This window comes from Cervus canadensis, chromosome 29 (genome assembly GCF_019320065.1).
Source record: "Cervus canadensis isolate Bull #8, Minnesota chromosome 29, ASM1932006v1, whole genome shotgun sequence".
Classification (NCBI taxonomy): domain Eukaryota; kingdom Metazoa; phylum Chordata; class Mammalia; order Artiodactyla; family Cervidae; genus Cervus; species Cervus canadensis.
The window spans coordinates 32,516,108-32,538,220 of NC_057414.1; the positions used below are offsets into that span (position 1 = coordinate 32,516,108).

General features: G+C 47.6%; 1 protein-coding gene across 6 annotated transcripts in view; it reads right to left on the reverse strand.

The window, feature by feature from the left end:
* Window positions 1-22,113, reverse strand: part of NTM (neurotrimin) — a 1,022,340-nt gene that overhangs the window by 174,426 nt on the left and 825,801 nt on the right. For all 6 annotated transcript variants that reach the window (XM_043452247.1, XM_043452249.1, XM_043452245.1 and 3 more), the window contains one exon: window positions 16,800-16,925. In XM_043452247.1, the coding sequence (XP_043308182.1) occupies window positions 16,800-16,925 (126 nt within the window). The remainder of the gene's footprint in view (window positions 1-16,799; window positions 16,926-22,113) is intronic.

The window sequence follows — 22,113 nt, forward strand, 5'->3', positions numbered from 1 at the left end:
GAATCTTCCTGCCAGTTCAGGAGACACAGCAGACACAGTTTCGATCCCTGGGTCGGGAAGATTCCTTGGAGTAGGAAATGGCAACCCAGTTCAGTATTCTTGCCTGGGAAACCCCATGGACAGAGGAGCCTGGTGGGCTACAGTCCATGGGGTCACCAAGGTCAGACATGACTGAGTGACTAAACCACCACCACCAGCAGGGAACCCTCACCAGACCTCCCAGCAGGTCTCCCCTCCAGGCGATGCTTCTCCAGGTCAGAGATGGTCAGTTGTTTTAGCAACATGGTAACTTTGGCTTAAGTTTCCCAAGAGCATTGGAAAGCCTCACAAAGAAACAAAATGTATAAGCTGCTCCGCAAAAAGAGACAAGTCATAGCTAATTTCTTTTTTTCACCTGAAGAAGAAACAGCTGAGAACTTGAAGGCTAGCAATTACCCAGCAGTACAGCTAGGGAGCGGCCAAGGGTGACCAGGATGCAGACCACACTTCGGGGAAAAGTCGCTTTGACTTCACATTCCCCGTCAATCCCATATTCTACAAAACCTTATTGCGAAACTTCTCTAAAAGTCTTGTCCATTTCTTCAACCCATTCTCTCCCTTTCCAATTAGTCTTTTTATTTATTTATTGACTGTGCTGGGTCTTTGTTGCTGCATGGAGGCTTTCTCTAGTTCTGGTACACGGGCTTAGTTCCATGCTATGTGGACTCAGTGGACCAAGGATGGAACCCACCTCCCCTGCATTGGCAGGCAGATGGATTCTTAACCACTGGCCGACCAGGCAAGCTCTCCAGCTAATCTTAATCTACCATCTTTGGGCAGAACCTCTCTCACCAATGTCTCGTGTGAGTACATTCTGTCATTTCTCAGGCCTCATCTCCCTTGACTTCTAAGCAATGCATGTGATACTAATTGTTCCCTTCTTCCACAAGGCATTGTCTGCACCTTTCAGATTTCCTTCACCACTCTCCACCCACTTCCTCACAATTGCCTTCGCTAGATACTCCTCTTCTAACACCACAATTTTGGAATACCCCAGGGCCCTGTCCACACTTCTCTCCTCTGTCCACCTTCACCCAATAGGTGGTGATGGCCAGACATGTGGCTCTGCACACCATCTGCATGCTGATGACGCCTGGATTTATTTTTCTAGCACCTGACCCTTGCAGAGCCAGCTATCTACTCGGCATCTCCATATACATACCTAAAGTGCCAAGCTCCTTTTTCCTCTGCACGCCTGCTCCTTGTGGAGTTCCTCATGGCAGGAATTGATAGAAGTAGCCACCAGCTGGTACAGATCACAAATCTTAGAATACCCCTTGATTCCTAACTCGTTCTCACAAACCCTATCTAAGAAGTCAGCAAACCTTGTCAGCTTGCAGAATACATCCCAGATTGGATAAAGTCTTCCCATCTTTGACAACACCAGCACAGCCCACCCTTCATCACTTCGTCAGGGACTTAAGCAACAGCATCCTAACTGGTACCATAGCTGCCACCCTTACACCCCTGCCCCTTTACCCCAGTCTTTCCTTTCAAACAGTAAATGTAACCCTTTAACAACATTTACTCAATCAGTTCATGATCCTGCTTGACACTTGCTGGGACAAAAGCCAAAGTTTTAAACTTGGTTTTCGAGGCAGTATATGACCTGACTCTTGGCTTTCTTCACAGCATCCATGTCACTTCCTTGCATCTACATTCTGGCTGTTCCTCGCAGACACCAAAGGTCTGTGCAGCTCAGGGCCTTGGAACTTGCAGGTCCCTCTGCCTGGAACACCCCTTCTTCCTCTGACCTATTCACTGCCTTACTTCACTCAGCTCCCAAGGTCTTAAAACCCAGTAGGACCCAGTGGGGGGCTCTTACGGGGCAAAAGCTTTTCTGTGTCCCTCTTTTTTTTTGTTTGCAGGAAATAGGCTTCATTCAGCCACCCCCCCACCCCCCCCCACCCCGTCCCTGATCTTCCTTGAGTTCCAAAGGGTAGGTTCAAACACTTGCTAATCTGTGAAGGGAGGGGAATACGGAGACAAGGAAGGAGCAGTCAAGGAACAATAGTGCAGCCTTGGAGTAGAATTCTGGTTCCCCCTCCAGGGATACACAGAACAGTATCTCTGAGTTGGTCTGCACGACTAAAACCACCAACAAATGGGAGATGCTAACTCCTTGAGGAAGCATTCTTCATTCCAGAGAGAAAGGCACAGTATGAGACCACCTGAGGCCAGATGACCTCTGGATTGAAGGAATTCAGGTCCTGCAAATACCTTGATTCTCATCAGCAAGGCTGCCCGTGAAGCGCTGCTATCAAACCCCTCACCAAATCCCTCCCCCCAACCTAGGGTTGGGACACCCAGTTTGAGAGTATTAGACTCCTGTGGCCCCCTTGGCCTGGCAGAGCAATAAAGCTCTTCTTCTCTACTTCATCCCAACCTCTGTCTCTGAGATTCAATTTCACATCAGTGCCAAGTTTCAGCATCAGTGTGTGCTCAGGCTTTCTCTCAACACTCTAACCAAAGGAGCACCACTATCATTTTTCGCTTGCCTCTGTCTTCTTTTTCTCCACAGTACTGTCTCCCTGACATCAGCTCACATATTTATTTATTGACTATTCCCCACTCCCACACTGCAGTCCCATGGGGCAGGGGCTCTGAATGCCGTGTTCACTGCCACACACTGCCATGTATTCAGTACTCAAAAAATATCTGATGAATAAAAGATGATTCATTTCTGCCTATTTATCATATCTCTGTTGTACTTTATCATTTCTGTTCAGTCTAATAATTCCTGATTCTCTAAAGATAAATAAATAAATAAATAAATAAATAAGCCTGGGGTTGCAACGATCACTTTGGGAGAAAAGGGAACTAACCCACATGGATCGACAGGCAGAAATAAATCAGGCACCAGCTGTTTCCTGATATCCTACCTAGCCACATAAGTCATATTTGCCAACAAAGGTCCATATAGTCAAAGCTGTGGTTTTTCCAGTAGTCATGTACGGATATTGAGAGTTGGACCATAAAGAAGGCTGAGCCGTGAAGAACTGATGATTTTGAATTATGGTGCTAGAGAAGGCTCCTGAGAGTCCCTTGGACAGCAAGGAGATCAAACTGATCAAACCTAAAGGAAATAAACCCTGAATATTCATTGGAAGGACTGGGGCTAAAGCTGAAGCTCTGATACTTTGGCCACCTGATACGAAGAGCTGACTCACTGGAAAAGACGCTGATGTTGGGAAAGACTGAAGGCAAAAAAGAAGGGAGCAGCAGAGGCTGAGATGGTTAGATAGTATCACTGACTCAACGGACATAAATCTGAGCAAATTCCGGGAGATAGTGGAGGACAGAGGAGCATGGTGTGCTGCAGTCCATGGTGTTGAAAAGAGTTGGACATAACTTAGTGACTGAACAACAACAATGAAGCCACGTGAGAGAACTCATGAGAATCTCAGCTATAAAGAAATGGGCAATAAAGGAGGTCAAATCAGAAACGTGGGGGTCTTTCTCAGCTTAATACCTACATCAAACCCGTGACTAGTTCTGGCAATTTGGTTCCCTACATATCTCCACATTCCATATTTATTCTCCACTCATGCCATCTCATGATCCTTGACCTTGACCTTTCAGTAGCTTCCTGAAGGTCAGCCTCTTCGCTCTGAAGAGACTACAGACGCTTCAGTACCTGCTCGCCTCTCAATGGTCTCTAAGCTTTAGGACGGCGAGGAGCCTGCCTCTCCTGCTGACCACCATGTGCATCAGTACACAGCATGCTGCCCATTCAATCTCAAGACAGTCGATAAAGAATTGTTGAATGAGTGAGTGAGTAAAATACTCATGGGTTTGAACTCCCCTGTGGTCCAGTGGTTAACACTCCGCACTCCCAATTCAGGGGCCATGGGTTCCTAGGGTTCCTTGGGTTCCTTGTAGGCCTTGAAGCCTACAAGAAGGCTTGGTCTTGCCAGCAGCTACCTACTGTCACTACCCACCTGAAGGCTCAGGAAGAAAAAAAGATGGAGGCTGCAGCTGAAGCCTGTGAAATGTGCTTTCCTGTCTTCCCTTGGTGACCACGGGGGCTAGACCCCATCAGCCTCACACCCCTTTCTTGGGTGGGGGCATGCAGGGAGGAATCACCTCCCTACCTTCGATGCTCTGCAGGTCTCATCCTCACGCCCCCCCCACCTTCCATGTCTGATGGCTCTGCTTCTGGAACACCCACTTCCTAAGCAAAACGCTGCCCCAGACCTCAGGTTCTGGGATGAGCACCCCCCAGAATGCCTTTATTAACCAAAACCCAGGTATTTCCTGAGGTTGGCACCTCCTGGGAAGCCCTCAAGAAACTGTTGGTTTCAGCATCAGAGGTTGGGGTGATGACCTTCCTCACCCGCCAAGGTAACTTGAAAATCTTTCCTCTTTTACATTCTTATTGACAAACTTGATCTTCCAGCTCTTGCCTCTGACAATGTTGCATCTATACCCTCCCCACTTCCTGCTGCCAAGGACTGATGTCCCAAACTCCCCATGATGCTTTGAGAGCTTTCACTCCTGTATCGCAGCCCTACTTGCCACTCTCCTGGGCCACTACCTGGACTGATTTCAGTGTTCCCTTTGGTGATCTGTCAGATACTCATGCCACCAGGTACCTGGATCCTGCTTCCCCATGGACCTGTCCCTCATCTCAGCCCTTTGCTACCACTGTTATGGGCCCAAACATGTCATTCTATGGAACCTGAAGTCACTGATGAAAGGACCACCATTTCTGACTTGAACCTTGTAACATTCTAGCATACTTGCACAACTACTCACACTGCAAGTTGATGTTTACCTTTTTATTTTTTAAATTATGTATTAATTTGGCTGTGTCAAGTCTTAGCTGCCACATGAAAGATTTTCTAGTTCCCTGACCAGGGATCGAACCCAAGGCCCCTGCATTGGGAGTACAGAGTGTTAACCTCTGGACTACAGGGAAGTCCAAGCCCATGCTTATTTTACTCACTCTCTCACTCAACAAACATTTACCAACTGTCAGATTGAATGGGCAGCACGCTGTGCACTGGTGCATGGCGGGAAACAAGGAGAAGCAGGCTCCTCGCCCTCCTAAAGCTTAGAGTCCATTGAGAGGCGAGCAGGTACTGGGTAAGTCTTCCATAGCCGGGTGGTCTCCATGACGATTCTGGAGCATCCTGGATGTGTCGTGATGGAGGGCCTGGGACTCAAAAGCCAGCCCTGCCAGCAAAGTTCCAAATACCTCCTCCCCTAACTTCTATAGGGTATCTTCTTAATAAGTCCATCCATATCTACTCTATGGAAGGCTGCAAACCCCAAACTGATGCTTGACAATCTCTCTGCCTCTTATCCTGGTTAATTTTTTTTCACAGTAATTTCAATATCATACACTCCCAGGTTCACTTATCCTTGCATTTACTTTCTGTCTCTCCTAATAGAATATAAGCTCTGTGAGACCAGGGATTCCATCTGCTTTGTCCTGCCATGGATCTGCACGGCCTGAGACAGCTGCAGGGAAGGAGGTGCTCAACAGCAATTATTGAGTAAATAGTTGAATCAATGTGGAAACAACCAGGGTTGTTTTGTTCAGAAGTTTTTCTGGGCACAAAAATCCATGTCACCTTCTCTGCTTTAATCCTTTTTGGAGATGATGGGCGACAGAGGAAATAAATCAATGGAGGGAAGAAGCCATCCGTCTTTCTCGATCACGCAGATGACTGGTTGAATATCGTCAACCACTGTGACCCTGATGAACCATGCCGTAAAGGGCAAAGCAGTGATGCGGGGCATTAGGAAGGAGCATGAGGCCTCCTGGGCTGCAGACCCATTAAACAGGAATCCAGATCTGTCCAAATAATGATTAAGCCCAACGTCGTTCCTTTTAACTCTTGCTAAGAGAAGAGAAGAACGATTTGTTTTGGGGGCTGGGGGGGAGGGTTAATGTAGAAGAATCAGCCTCTGTCAAGAGTAAAGGGCAGGATGGCGCTCTTAGGTGAGGAAGGGCTACCTAGTCCTGACCCCAAATACCCAGGCAAGCGTGGGACATCTGGAGAGCGTGTGCAGCCCAGCCCCGAGGGAGGCTGGCCCCTGGATCTGGAAGAACAGGAATTGGTATTCTGCTCATTGCTCTCTCACTGTCCTGGTTCCAGCAGGAAAGGCATTTTACACCCCTAGGAAGATGAAGTGTGCCAAATGCCACAAGGACACGGAGCGACACTGAATGGAGTCAGATAATGAAAAACATAGCCTGGCATCCAGCAATTTCTTTTCATATCTAAAGCCGTTAAAGTGTAAAACAACCTAATAATAACAATCAAAGCCGAAGACATACCATTGTGCGAGTGAATGATAGTATTTAACATGAGGAAGAAATATATTGAGTCAGGGAGCAGCTGCCGCACTGCCACGCGTGCTGCATGGTCCGGGCGGCGGGGGAGGGAAGACAGCCTGAAGCTCACAGAAGCGGCTCTAGGGAGGATGATGCCTCCCGTGAGAAATGAGTGGTCACCGCGCGTGCTGGGGCTGCGTCCGCTGCTCTCGGAGGTGATGCTGCAAAGATCCACTGGAAGGAGCCTGAGAGTCTGGGGAGGGTGGAGCGTCCTGGCCCAGCACAGAGCCCAGCCTGGAGCCCAGGGTCTAGACAAGAGTATGGCTGAACTTGTAGGAAGATTGTGGACACCTGGAAACCCAAGGACCACAGACTCTGGGCAGGAAGGAGGCCTGAAAGAGAGTGGCCATGTCCCAGAGACGGAGAAGCCATGGGTCAGAAGCGACACGGGGAAAAGAAAATGAATCTTGGAGAAAAACAAACATCGTATATTAACACATGTACATGGAATCTAGAAAAACAGGACTGATGATCCTATTTGCAGCAAAGGATGGAGATGCAGATGTAGACAATGGACTTGTGGACACAGTGGAGGAGGCAGAGAATATGACGAATGGAGAAAGTAGCATCAACATATAAACACTGCCGTGTGTAAAGGAGATAGCTGGTGAGAAGTGTAACACACGGAGCCTAGTCTGGCAGTCTGTGATGACCTAGAGGGGTGGGATGGAGGGAAGGGAGGGAGGCTCAAGAGGGAGGGGATATATGTATAACTGTGGCTGATTCACGTTGCTATACAGCAGAAAACCAATACTTCATTAAAAAAATTAAAAAGATTTTTAAAAAAAGAATATGAATCATGGAGTCAAAAAGGTTTGGATTTGAACTTCACCTTTATAATATCTGTGGGCCAATTTTCCTATCAGCTCTCTATTTCTTCCTTGCCAAAATGGAAACGACGCCTACTTATAAGGGCGTCTGTAGGAGTTAAGTGATATTAAGGTTTGTAAAGCAGAGTGCCTAGCACAGAGCAAACAGCACACAGTGATGACTCTCAAGGGTGCACCACAATTCCCCGGGGATTTACCAAAATGCAGATTTCTGCATCCCATCTGAGGTCTGGGGTAGGACCCAGGGGACGCCCATGCTGCTGGTCCAGGGTCACCCCAGAGGGCATTAAGCACACGCCTTCCGGAGACGCTGCGGCCGTGGAGGGGGTGGTTTCAGCTCCGCCACTTGGAGCTCTGTGTCCTGGGTTGTCTGTGTCCCAAGCCTCAGCTCCCTCATCAGTAAAGCGGCTCATCAGAGGACCTGCCTCACACTGCTGTTGAGAAGAATTCATACGACTATGCTGCATGTTTAGAAGAGTGGATAGCACATTTTTGAATATCCTCGGAGTCTTAGTTATTGTTGTTGGATAATAGAGACCCTGCCATTCAGACTCTAAGGAAAAGGCAGTCATCACAGGTCAAGATAAGATGCAGGATGGAAAAGCAGGTGTAAAGTCAAAGCATCAGAGCAAAGTCCTCGTGGCCAGGACAATCTGATTGCAAACGTCTCCAAGCTCTCCTGGCAGCTCCTGGTGAGTCCTGGCCATGGGATTCCTGAAGCCCTCATCTGGTCTATGGGGATTCCTTGGAGAGGAGGTTTCAGGGCTGTAATGGAGGGTGATGCCCTGCAGAGGCCCTTCTGTACCCCCCAAAGAGCTGCCTATCAGGTGTGCCCCTCAGAGATGGGGTCTCCTGGCCTAGAGGGGCTGCCGTTTTAACCGGCCTTTGTAATAACCGAGCCAGTGCGGCTTAGCATCTGTGGGGAAGACAATACAATCTCTCTGCTCTTCTGTTTCCTTTTTCGTTTCATCAAAACAGTTCTGCATGGTAACGGTCACCAAGTACCCGCATAAATAGCCCAAGACTCAGGAGAGCGTGGGGGAGGATGCTGTTTAGCAGTGCCTGCATTCAGCCGACGTCTCATTCTACAACATTTTTCAAGGGTTTTAAAATAATTGGGTAAAACCACAAACAGCGTCTGTGGTGTGCACTCCTGCCCTCGGTTTCCAGACAGAGGCTTGATTTCATATGTTCTCAATTGAGGCACATTGAACTCATTAATTTCCCCACTAGTCTTTTTATGATTTCCCTCTTCTTTGAAGTAGGAAGCTGCACAGCTCTAATATTACTTTAAACCAGATCATAAATATTAAACTTATAAAACCCTTATTGACATTGGCAAATTTTACCCTAAATGTATCTATGTAGCCATAATGTTACAGTTAAAGCAAATTACAGAGTTAAGAGAGTGATCTATAAATGTCTCCCTCCACTTCCTTCTTTGCCACCTTGATCTGTGTTTAAACCATTTACTTAACAAGTTCGTGGATCGCTTCGCCCCATACCTGAGGATGGACTGCTGGTTTATCTCCATCATAATGAACTGCTTTCTCTGTACAGGTTGGACCTAATACCTTATGCACCCCTGCTCCGCGGGACAGGAGATCCACCACTTTCCATTATGATGCAATTATTTTTTTCTCCCGCCATCAATGAGCGCTGTAATATCTTTTGCAATAGCAATTATGTGTTCCCTCCTGGGATGGCTACTTGGGGTACTCTGGGAATTTTAATCAAGCACCTACGTTAATTAGAAAATCATGGGAGTGAGGGAGGTGCTGAGGAAGCACCTTTGACGATCTATCCTTTCTGGCAATTGACTGAGCTTGAGTCCTTTTGTAAGGACTTAACCTTTTCAGAGGAAGGAATTTTAATTTCCTCCTTTTTGTTCTTGTCTTCTGGGTGGGAGAGGAGAGCAAGGGCTGGCCTGGGCCATGGAAGCCACCAGGGTGAGGCGCCTGCTGTATGTTGTCAGCTGGGCACCCTGCACTGGGAAGCATGACTGTCAAGCCACTTCCACCTTGGCAGGGCCTGGTCAGCTCTATTCTGCAGATGAAGTGCCTGAGGCTCAATCCTGGGTCTACTAGGGAGCCGGTTCCCGGAGCAGGGGGGTGGGGAGTGGGCAGGGAGGGGAGGGAGGAGAGGCATTTCTTACACGAACTCCTTTGATTGGTTTGTGAAACGTGATGATGCAGATACGACATTCCTGGATCTTACCCTTTCCTTGCTAAAGTTGATTTTGATTTAAATTATGCACCAGACTCAACTTTAAAAGGGAAGAAACATACTCCATCTGCACTATGGACACTTGGTCCTTCCATGATCCCCTACAGTGCCTGCTACTGTCAGGTCCTGTGCTCAGCACTGGAGGTAAAACAACCTCAGGAGACCTGCCTCTGCTCCCCGATCCCATGGACAAGGGGTCGGGGAGTCCTCCAGAGCCTTGGGGCAAGGGCGAGCATCGTCACCATGCAGAGTGCTGTGGGGTCTCGGGGGGAAGGACTGAGATGCTCTGCCAGAGTAAAGTCACCAGAGGCTCTCAAACAGGTAGCATTTGAGTCTGGTCTTAAAAAAAGAGTAGGACTCGATCGAGAAGCTACAGGGAGATGTATAAGGACAGCAGGTTGAGTCCTAGGAGGAGGTGAACCTCAAGCCCCAGTGTGACCCACAGCACGAGCCGGGGGGGCCCTTGGGGTCTATGACCAGATCCTGAAAGTTCCAGGTGCTGTGCTGAGAAGCAGGAACAAAATCCCAAGAAAGGAGCACATCTTCAGAGAGGCTTCTCGCTGCCCCAGCGGGACCCAGGCCCTCAGCTGTCGAAGGGAATGCAAATGCAGCTGGACCTGCCTTCAAAGTCACCCATTTCGGGCAAGTCACCTCCAGCCAGGACAAGGAGTCACGGCAGGTGGTCAGAGCCTCAGACAAGGGCCAGACATTGCGCACGGCTCAGAAGAAAGGACCATTCTCACCTGTCCTCAGGAAGCAGATGGAGAGAGCAGACACACTGCTCATCACCCCGGCGCACCTGTGGGAAGCAACACCTCAGGGAAGAAGCCTTCTGCTCACTGCCTCGCCCCCATTCCAGCCTTCCAGCAGAAGACAGGCGGGCCCCTCACAGCTCAGCAGGCCCCCTTGCCAGGGAGCCTCCCTGACACAGAGCCAAAGAACACAGATGCCCAGGCCGCCTCTCCTTCAGGCCCCTGTTTCTCGGGAACGGAGGCTAATCCCTGGCTTCACATCCCTGGCCGTGACTGGAGCGGTGATTCAGTCATTGAGGTCCGCGCCCCCCACACCCCCACCCGGATTACGGCAGAAAAGATGTATCACCTGTACAGCTAATTTCAGGGCAGCCACCAGAACAAGGTTCCACTAAGTTGTCCAGGGTGGGCGTAGATAGAGACCTTTCATGAAGATCTTTGTCTTGCCTGCGTCTTTTTTTTTTTTTCGGCCCCCTCCTTCGGGGTGGTGAACATTGGTGGGCGAGGTGAAGCCTTTAGTCCCACTTTGTCCTCTGCCCTCCCATCCCCGGCGCCTCTTTGCCGGAGACTTCTTTTCTTGTTGGCCGTCCTAATGATCCCCGTGCCACGCGGGGCCCCTGACGCGGGTGCTGACAGGCTGCTCATTACTGCCAGGGTGCCGCGTCAGCCGCTGGCACACCGGAGCTCCCCTCCTGACACCCTTCCGCAGAGCTGTCACCAGAGTTGCGGCACCTGCCAGCTTTGGTTGAACTCAAGCTGTGATACCTGCAACGCCAATTAGTACATCCGTGTCCTGCTCGGCTGCGGAGGGAGGCCTGTCAATGCTGACAAATGGGAAGCGGGTGGGCACGGGGCCAGGGGAGGGCCTGGTGGCGGGGGGCGGGTCAGGGAGGGCTCAGGACATTGGAGAAGCCCTCCCATCTGCAGGTCACCCTGTCCTCACCAGCTGGTGCCTTGGAAGGCTCTGAGAAACAAGGATGGGCCTGGACAGCTGACCGCCCCCTGGGTCCTCAAGTCCAGCAGGGGAGCTCAGGGAGGTGGGGGAAGGGGCTGGGCAGCGGAGGCAGGTTGCCCACCCCCACAGGTGAGGGTGTGGAACGCTTGCAGAAGCATCCGCCCCGCAATGTGGGAAGAGATGGGTTTGGTGTGCAGCTCAATGGATGGAGAGTCTGCCTCTAACTCTGACCCCCCGCACCCCTGGGGTCTTTGTGGGGCTGCGAGAAGAAACATTCCCCCTCTACACCACCTCAGTTCACACACTGAGGGATGGGGGGAGAAGTTTTAAATAATATTTCCTTTTTGTTGTACTGATTTCTTTCTTTGTATTATTATTATTATTTAACCCACGAGGAACAGTACATTTTCATGGACTACTGAATTCACTCTCTTTGGGAACACCCAGGATTGATTTATGAAACCATTGGAAGTTGTCGTGGGTTTAGGCACAGGCGAGTTGGGATGATGAGCAAGTGTACAAAAGGCTCAGGTGCCCGGAAGGGCCTGGTGAGTTACGTGTCAGAGAAACAGACATTGCAAAAGTGACTGCGGTAAGGCAGTGATGAGGACAGGAGGCAGCCCACCCAAGATCCACCTCCAAAGATGTTTGGGAGCCATCTCAGTCCTTGCAAAAGAGAACTCAAAAAGGAGTCACTCCTTCGAGGAGACATCCAGCTGCCACAGCAGCTGCCCCACCAGAGGGACTTCCAGAAAGACTTGAGAAAATCTCCTGAGAAAAAAGACCAGAGAAAATCTCCTGGAGACTCACCAGCAGAGTCTCAGCAGGAAACACACCAGATACGGACCACAATATCAAAGTGGAAGAGAATTCCTCAAGGATGCAGATGGAATCTTTGAATTAGGTAGGAGAATGGTCATGCCCTTGCGGGTACCAGCAAGCACAAAGGTTGTTTATGGAATCACATATTTCTTAGATGCTTTCTGGGTGCTGGGTATTGAGTTAGGAGGTGGAAGATCTGAGAAAAGAGAGACACAGGCCCTGGTCTCAAAGAACTCATGAGCCAGAATCTGGACATCTCTGTGGACTGATTGCTGGACCCTCCTGAGCCCCCTGCCAATACCCAAGTTGCAAGCTTCCTCCCAATAGCCTTGGTGACATAGTCATTTTCAGTGTTGTATTTGACAGGATAAAGGCTGAGGTAGGTGTACCCAGAAGGACTGCTTTTTTTAGGATGGTCAGTGAGCCCAGACCCCATAGGTACAGTAGCTGGACTCAGCCTTCAAATGGGCTTCATGGAGGGCTCCCAGGGAGGTGGAAATACAGAAATCTCAGCTTCCTCTCTGAAGCTCTGACAGTCCAGCGGAAGCTGGAGACATAAAACTGGGCTTTGAGAATACTTTCCTATGAATTGTGAGGTCTTAAAAAGCATCTCTTAGGACACACTGGAAGAGATGGGATATCCGTTTACTTAAGAAGACTCGGGGGAATAGACAGCATTAAAGGTATTCTTTTGGATAAGAAAGGGCTGTGCTGAGGTAAGTTCTTGAACATCTCGGGAAGGCAAAGAGAAGACAAGACACAGAATCACAAGTGGGGGTTGTGTCTGAGGGACTCTGGGGACCACTGCTGGTCCTCCAGTGCCTGGAGCAGCAGGTTAAAATGGGGGATTCGGCAAGGGGCCATTGCGACATTTGTGTAGCTCCAGGTGGCATTTCTGTAGGAGAAAGTGAGATGGGCTTTTTGTCCTGAAAACACCAAGGCAACACCTGGACCCTTCAAAAGAGGTATGTACAGTGAGGGCGGGTATATCTCTATAAAGCTAGTACACCTTCTTCTTGAACTCCTGGGAGCTCTAAGTTCATAAAGGGAGCCAAAAAGACATACAACCAGTACTAACAGGTGAAATGTTACTTCTCACATTCTACGGCAATGTCAAGAGGTGGCCTGAGAAGTCTTACTTTCTCTCTATTCTGGAAAGGGACAACTGACACTTTTGCCTTCTGATGTAACGTGCCAAGCAGACACCTTCTGAGAAAGACCCTGCCACCCTCTCCCCACCATGAGATCATTCCCAGCTTCTGTATATCTGGATACATAAGCCACTATTATACAATGGCGGTTAACACTTCTTTATTTTGTTTCCACATAAAGGCAGTGAAATCTGGGAACTTATGTTAAGTGAAATAAGTGAGAGAGAGAAAGACAAATATCATATGATCTCAGTTATATGGGGAATATATATATATATACACACACACACAAACTAAACCAAAACACATAGATACAGAGAACAGAATAAAGGTTACTGGAGGGGAAGTGGGGTGGGGGCAGGTAGTGAAATGGGAGCAGGGGGTCAACTGTATGGAGACGGATGGAAGCCAGCCTTTTGGCGGTGAGCTCACTGCAGTGTATACAGAAGTTAAAATATAATCTTTTATGCATGGAACTTATATAATGTTATAAACCAATGTCAGCTTATTGCAGGGAGCACCATATGAGTTGTGATAGAGGAAACTAGGAGTTTTCAGAAATGTGCAGAACAAACAGATAGTGCAGGAAAGAAGATGTAGTGAAGCCATCAAGGTTGCCCACCGTGTCCAGCCTGGGTCCGCCCTCCTTCAGGGCTTTAATGGGTGTGAGTATAATAATGCCCTTGATTGAGTCATGACCTGCCCATACAGAGTGGCACCAGGGATGACAGAGGCTCTGTCTTTGGAGCCTTTGCTCAGGTGCAGGGCATCTTTTCTTCCAAGGAACCCCCATCCTGTCCACATGTATGTAAAATAAGCTGCATTTTGCAGACACTTAGTGGGGTGAGATGAAGCTCTGGCCCGCTAAGGGTCTCCAGCTTCAGTTCGGGCTCGGCTGCAGCCCAATGACAGCTCTCATCTCCAAATAATCAGTCACTGAGAAAGCAGCACCCCGTGAGCCCCGAGGTGATTAGTTATCACGTGGCGTGTCTCTCGTCAGCTTGAATCTGGGTAGCTAATCCCGACCAGGGATCTGGGAAAAGCTGCGCGTCTAAATTACTCTGATCCACAGGTAGATTCTGATTATCCTGCTCCTCTCCATCTTGATCCATCTTCTGTTTCCATAGCAGCTAAAACCCCAGGAAAATGGATGCCTCTGGCCGGGGCTCAGGTAAAGTCCCCTGGGGAAATGAGGCAGCTGGATGACCGGGGTGGGGGAAGGATGCTAGCGCACAGCGGTGCGAACCTCAGCAGGAAGATCGGAGAGGGTGCCAACACAGCGGGGAGACAAAAGTGATTATGAGGGGAAGAGAGAGAAAAGGAGATGACAATGTGGGATGAAATGAGATGGAAGGGGAACGTGTAGGAGGCTGTGAGAGAGAGGAAAGCAGAGAACAAAAAGAGAAAGCATGAAAGGGCAGGACAAAAAGAGGAGACATACGGAGGAGAAGGGAAGAAAGGAAAGAAAAGGAAAGGCAGAAAAGGAACCCAGAAAAGGACAAAGAGCTGCAGAGTCAGAGGAGGGATGAGAAAAGACATCAAACAGGAGTCAGAGGGGGACTTGCAGGATGGAGGGAGAGGTGCCTCCTGACAGAAGCAAAGTCCATGATGCTGAGATGATGAATGCTCTGTGGATTCTAAAGGCACGGACCGTCCCAGTGTCCAGCGGGAGCGAGGACCCGACATTTACAGGGATGAACAGCACACACATTGAACCAGAAAGTCTGTCCACCTGGACACCCTTCCCTGGGATGTGCCCCAGGACCACTTTTCATCACTAGCGATCTCATGCCCAGTGGAACCTCTTCCCAGATTGTGGGCCAGTCCACCTGTAAGGTCAGCTCCAGTTAAGAGACTGGCAGAAACGTAAGCATCTCTCTGATTCCCTCACTCACAGTGGTGCCTTCAAGTATGGTGGCTACGGAGAGTTCTCAGGGTTTCAGCTAAACACACTGAAAATCTCACCCCTTCTGTGAAAATGTCCTTAGGGCAACTTGTCACCCCAAGAGAGGGAATTTGCTATCTGGGGCCCATGCAGTCTTCTTCAACTGATTGTATTGAATGCCAGGTGTAGCAGACCCTGCGATGCCCCGCCTTCTTCAGGAACAGAGGACACCTGGCCTGGGGTGGGCCAGACAGTCCTCAGCTCCAGCAGGAAGAGAGATATCTGGCCTGGGGTCACAGCCCAAATTCTGTGACCAACTACGGTGCTGGTGTGAAAGGTCACCCCCATAACTTCAGTAGAGGACACATATATATACATATATATATCAGATTCTTTTCCACTATAGGTTATCACAAGATATTAAGTACAGTTCCTTGAGCTTTATAGTAGGCCCTTGTTTATCTATTTTACAATAGTGGGTATCTGTCCTTTAGCATCTTAAACCTTCATTGAGTCAACAGTGCACTTACATACACACATGCCTACCTACAAACACACTCATGTATACCTACATACTTACATAAATGTATTTTAGGCTAGCCATATACAAGCAATGAAATTTAAGGATTTTTATTCAGGTCTCGGCTCAAATGTCACCATGTCAAATGCCTTTCCTGACCAAACCTCTTGTCCTTCTGTCAACATATCCTGTTCTATTTTCCCATCCTTATCACCGCTTATTATTATTATTAATACTACTGGTTATTTGTTTCATGGGGATGTGAGCTCATGAGAGCAGAGACTTGCCTGCTCTGGCTTATCACTATATCCCCAAACACTCAGTTGATATTTAAGAACCAATGAAACCATGTAATGTACGTTGCATAAAAGCTAGCTTTATAATAAATGATGCCCATGCTCAGTCACTTAAGTTATGTCTGACTCTTTGTGACCCGATGGATTGTAGCCTGCCAGGCTTCTCTGTCCATGGGATTCTCCAGGCAAGAATACTGGAGTGGGTAGCCATGCCCTCCTCCAGGGGATCTTCCCGACCCAGGGGTTGAATCCTCGTCTCCTGCACCTCCTGCATTACAGGTGGATTCTTCACTGCTGAGCCACTGGCGAAGCCCTTAATAAATGGCATCTTGCCTTAAATTGTTAAAGTTTCAGGTTCAATCTATGCGAGCACAAAACAAGACTTAGTCTGGTCTACAAAACATCTAGACATTTAGACAAAGTGAGTTTTGCAATTTGGTCACACATTAAGTGATATTTGTTATCTAGGATTAATCAGAGTAGAACGACAACAAAACCACACAAGGACTGAAGGCCTAGCGACCAGATCCTTGGCAATGTTGAAGCAGTACAGACCTGGAAATGTTCATTTTAGGAACATGGCCATGCCAAGCTCTCATCCATCATTGTGTGTCTGTGTTTTCTCTCTTACCACAGCCAGCTGAACAATGCCACCAATACCGAACTGAGCACTCTACCATCCAATGTGACCAGAAAAGTCAGCCAGGACATCCTACCATCATTTCACCCAGAAACAAGGGAGGTTAATCTCCCAGGGATTGCATCAATCCCCCAGTGTGATTTCTGGAATCTTAGCAGTTATGCCCGTCTTGCATTGAGAACACCGATATTCTCAGCAGAGCTATGAGTATATTGTTATCAGACCACCAAGAATGTGGGATCCTTGTGACCAAGCCACCAGCACCATAACCTCCTGCCAGAGACAACGATTCTCCCACTACCTCGCATGACATGATGGACCAAGCTGCTTCTCTTACCTTTGGGGGAGATGTGTCTCCAGGTAACCGTGGGCTCCGGTCTACCCGTTGCTATGCAGGTGAGGCTGATGTTGTTGCCTTCGTTAATGGAGATATCTGAAGAAATCTCCACAATTTTGGGAGATACTGTGGAGACGAAACAGGCAGAAGGAAAATTAAAATTTTGCTGAAGTATTTCTTTGTTGTCTTCAAAGGGGAGTGGGCAGAATAACCCAGGGACAGAAACACAGGGGCTACAGTTAATGAGGAGGAACTAGAGGGATCACATTACGCATGAGAGAAACATCTCACCTTGACTTCACCTTCTATTTCCTCCTATTTAAAGGCAATGTCGGAGAGCCTGGGAATGTGGCTCAGATGGTAAGGAATCTACCTGCAATGCAGGAGACATAGGTTTGATCCCTGGGTTAGGAGATACCCTGAAGAAGGGAATGGCAACCCATTCTAGTGTTCTTGCCTGAAGAATTCCATGGACAAAGAAGCCCGCCTGCCCATAGTTCACGGGGTTGCAAAAAATTGGACACAACTGAGCCACAGACACTTTTAATATGTATTTTCGTAGTAAAAATACAACAAATATTTATAGGATGGAATTATAACAGTTGTTCAAGGGAACCATTTCCCCAACTAGCTACATGTTTACACCAACCTCAAAACCATGCGATTAACACGTGTCATTTCAGTTCTACCAACATTGGTTCTGACACACTAGTGCTTCAAGTTTGCCTGGCCTCTCTGTCCGATTCTCATAGGTGTCTTCACAGCAGTTTTCCTCCTTCAATCAGCACACTTCTGAGCCACCCCCAGGTGTCTTTCCAGAACCCATGATCCCCCAAGACACGGTGTCACCTGGCCTGCAGGAGACCCCAGGCAAGCTGACCATCACCCTTACTTCCCAGACAAGGCTAAGACCCCAATGCAACCCTCACACAAAAATAAGACTGGTTGGAACTTTCTGCACTTGCCTTTTCTCTTCTGGAACTATTCATCACTCAGTCCTGGTTATGCTGGATTTTCTCCTCCAGAAACGGGGGTGTCTGCAGATAGCTGTTCTTTGCCATTTTCCCTCCTTCTCCTGAAAACTGACTTGCCATCCATCTCTAAGCCCCACCCAACCAGGAATGCTCAGTAACAAGCATACACCGGACTTTGTTTCCTGAGCCTCAAGCCCTTGGTTCTGATTTTGGTCCCCAGCACCTTTCTCCAACTGTCTAGACTGACTGGAATCGTTCAAGGCCTGGTTGAGCCAGCATCCCTTCCAGGAGGTCTTCTAGGCCATGTCCAAGGGCACTCCCTCTCCATCCTGGAGACCATGTAGCTTCCTCCACAGTATTAAAATTAGCTGGTTTACATAACATGTGTCATTTTTTTCCTTGACTATACATGATTATACTGGAAGACACTGCACAAGAGCCTTGCTCATCATTTTATTTTCTGCTGTCTCCAATACAGCTCCTTGCATAAAGCAAGCATCAATTCATCATTTTTAGACTTAAATCCACATGGAGCTTCAGGTAGAGCAGTGTGAAGGTGGATGTAGCCAGGGCTGGGGAATGACCCCAGCCTCTGAGATCTGAAACTTCTAAGACATATCATTGTGATTTATGGCTGTATCATTATAAAAGCTAAATTGAAACTTCCAGAAGAGAAAGAAACTTGATGAGTTAATGACTGAACACTTGATTTGCTGACCATCTGAAGGATCCCAATTTCTAAGCTCTCTAAGTCATTTAAATCTGATGCGTTTTATACACACAGTTTTAACTGGGACTTGTAATTCTTGAAGCCCCAGCCCTGATCCTGCCCCCACTTGGCAATCGCACAGCCTTGCCTGTTTCTTAGAGGACAGGCTGCTGCAGAATGACGGTGCTGGCCTTGCAGACATCGCTTCAACTCTGCAGGTAAGTAATTTATTGATCTGTAAAGCACTCTGAGATGCTCTGCAAGGGATTATGTCACGCCAACGCCACGCAATAAAATAAAAAATGATGGACTTTGTGAACACAGGGTGATTTAGGGTTTGTAGTTGGAAGTGTGCTCAAAGTACATTTTAAGTGGAAATCAGGCTGGGTAATGAATTACTTTTGCTTTGGAAGGGCTTGCTGGGAGTTCATTTTCCTGGCTTCTTACATGATAGCTAATCTGCTAATCATACACTAGAGAACAATGGAAAGTCCCCGAGTAGAAGAGGAGGCAGTTTGGGCCAGAGCTGTCAGCAGAGTGAGTATATCAAATGAGACCATCACACCTCATGCTTGGAAGAATCATCTAGAATTGTCTCCCTCCTCTCACAACTGGAACTCGTCCAACTCATGCAGCTGAAGTTGGTGAAATGCTCACTGGCCTTTCAAGCCTGCCTCAGAGTAGAGCTTGAAGATGGCAGACTGCCCTGAGATGAACTTGAAAGGCAGACCATGCAGGGCAGAGAGGTGAGGTGGTCTGACCAGAGATGCGATCCCAATTATCGACCCTAACTGGCACAGTGCCTAAGATGCAAGGAGATTACAAGTATCATTGTCTAGGTGGCAACTGCTAACATGCTGTCAGTATTTAAAATTAAACTAAATCGACAAGGATGCACTGTGATTGTGGCTAATACATGTTCATAAGAAGATTTTGGCCAATGGAGATAGGGCTACTTACAATTTTATTTTGTTTCCATGGATACATCCTGCATCTTACCTTGGCTAATCAAGCAGGCTGTTAGAAACATACTAGGAATAAAAGTAAATGGAAAAAAAAAAAAGAAACATACTAGGATTGCATTGCTTTCATTCATTCATTCACGCATTTGTTCACTCATTCATCCATCAATATTCACAGAGCACTTCCATAGACCAGTGTTGTGCTCAGCCCCAAGGATATGCCAATGAAAAGACACAGTGCTTGTCCTCAAGGAGTCCACAGTCTAGAGATGAAAAAACCAGAACAGAAACAAATCCCTTTAACGTATATGATAAGGTGGTGAGGAAATGCAGAGAGAGACACTCTAGCCAGCCTGGAGATGGATGTCATGGAGGGCTCCTTGGATATGAGACACCTCAGACAAGTCCCAGGAGATAAGTAAACATTAATCAGTTCTGAGGAAGAAAGGCATTCCAGGCAAAGGAGGTGATGTTAGAAAAATCCTATTACTAAGAATTTTGATGGCCAAGCATCATTGTTAATGGAAGAATAGCCACTGAAGGAGACAGGGCCAAAAGTCACTCACCAAACACTAAGTAAGAAACTTCCCTGACGGTCTAGTGGTTAAGATTTTGCCTTCCAATGCAGGGGGTGCGGGTTTGATCCCTGCTCAGGAAGTTAAGGTCCCACATGCCTTACAGCCAAAAAATCAAAACATAAAACAGAAGCAATATTGTCACAAATTCAGTAAAGACTTTAAAATTGGTCCATATTGAAAAAAAAAACAAAAACTATTGAGTGAACACCTACTGCACACATAACTGGGTTAGGTGTGTGCATGATGTGCAGAAATGCACATGTTTTGTTGATCCTCCATGAACTTACAGTCTACTGGGGGAAACAGTGCCTATAAACATCCCAGTGCATCACAGACTTGTGTGTGACTGGACACCACAGTACAGACATTGAGTTCTGTGAGCTAGTGTGGGAGAATCACCACCAGTGAGGGTGTGGGGACAGTTTCTCCTGGGCCACAGAGTCTAGTGTAGGGATCGACAATGGGGAAACAGTCAAGAAGGCTTTGAAGGGAATCAAGCTGCTGCAGGTGGGACAGAAGTACACGGGCACAGATGGGAAGGCAGGAATCCAGGGTGCACGTGAGGAGGCAGTCTACCCACTGCCAGAGGCAATGGAGAGCAGCGGTCCAGATCCTGGATCTACTGCACTCAAGCTGGGCAGTCTTGGCCCCGTCACCCCACCTTTCTGTGCTTCACATCTTCATGTCATGAAGCCAAATGCATGTACTTCACAGGGTTCTCCTCAGGATTTAGGTGTAAGTTTGTGAAATGCACTTACAGAAGTCCCAAGCTATGTGAAGTGTGCAATAAGTGAGTTTTAGTATTAGGTGAGGACTTCCCTGGTGGCTCAGCTGGAAAGAAGTGCCTGCAATGCAGGAGACATGAGTAGACATGAGTTCGATCCCTGGGTCGGGAAGATTCCCTGGAGGAGGAAATGGCAACCCATTCCAGTATTCTTGCCTAGGAAATCCTGTGGACATTGGAGCCTGACGGGCTACAGTCCATAGGGTCACAAAGAGTTGGACACGACTGAGCATGCATGTACAGTGCTTGGCAAATATGTATGTCATGTCAACACAAAATGAATGGTAGATAAATTTTAACCCACTCAAGGATTAGCCCACTTCCTGGGTTTTAACTCCATCCTATAGGCAATGGCAAGCATTTGAAATTGTTTAAAAGAGGAAATATTATATATAAGTATATAGTAAATATATATATATATATATTAATATGCTTTAAGCAAAATAAGCTTGTAACAAGGTGTCAGAGAGCAAATACACAGAAATTTAAGTTGAGAAATCAATTTCTACAAGTGATGTTCAAGGCCTGGGTTAAACCGTGGGCTCTGTAAGGGTGGAAAGAAAAGGGTGGGTTTGAGAGCAACGCCAAGGTCAAGCCGTGGCGCCTGGGGATCCCAGGTGGTGGATCTAGGAGCCTGGAGTCTGACATGAAGGCCATTTTGTTCAACAGCAGCTGGATGGCTCATACCTTTACATTATATGAATAACTTCTTTGGGGCAAAACATTAGTTTGATTCTGTATTAGACAAGCTCATGGGGATGATAAGGGACCAGTAGACTGGCAGGAGTATCCTGTTGGCAGCTGGGATCACACAGTTGAGGTCTGGGGTGAGTCTGAGATTTGCAAAACGTTCATGGACCCTTAAAGAGGCCATCAGCTTATTTCCACATAGATGCATGTGATGTCTCTGCTGACTTCTGAGGTCTGAATCTAGAAAACTGATCCCTATCGAACCAGAACAATCGAGAAATGGTCAGGTTAGAATGGAAAGAAAGGTGGAAACCCCCTCCGTCACGCTCTTTGGATCCAGTTCCACGTTACTATATTATGTTAAGGTATAATCTGGCTCTTTTTGAATTTTAATTCAAATGTGTAAATAATTAAATAACATAATTATTAAAACAGTATTCTGGGGAACTTCCTCACTCTTCATGTAGCCTCTACTGCCCAGGTGTTAGGTTCTAATAATTATGTCATTAATAAATAGCAATTGGCTGTTTTTAGCGCACAGTAGATACCCTATTAAATCCAAATTAAGATGCTTTATTAGCCTTTCACGGTCCTGTGGGGCTGAGGATGCGCAGAAG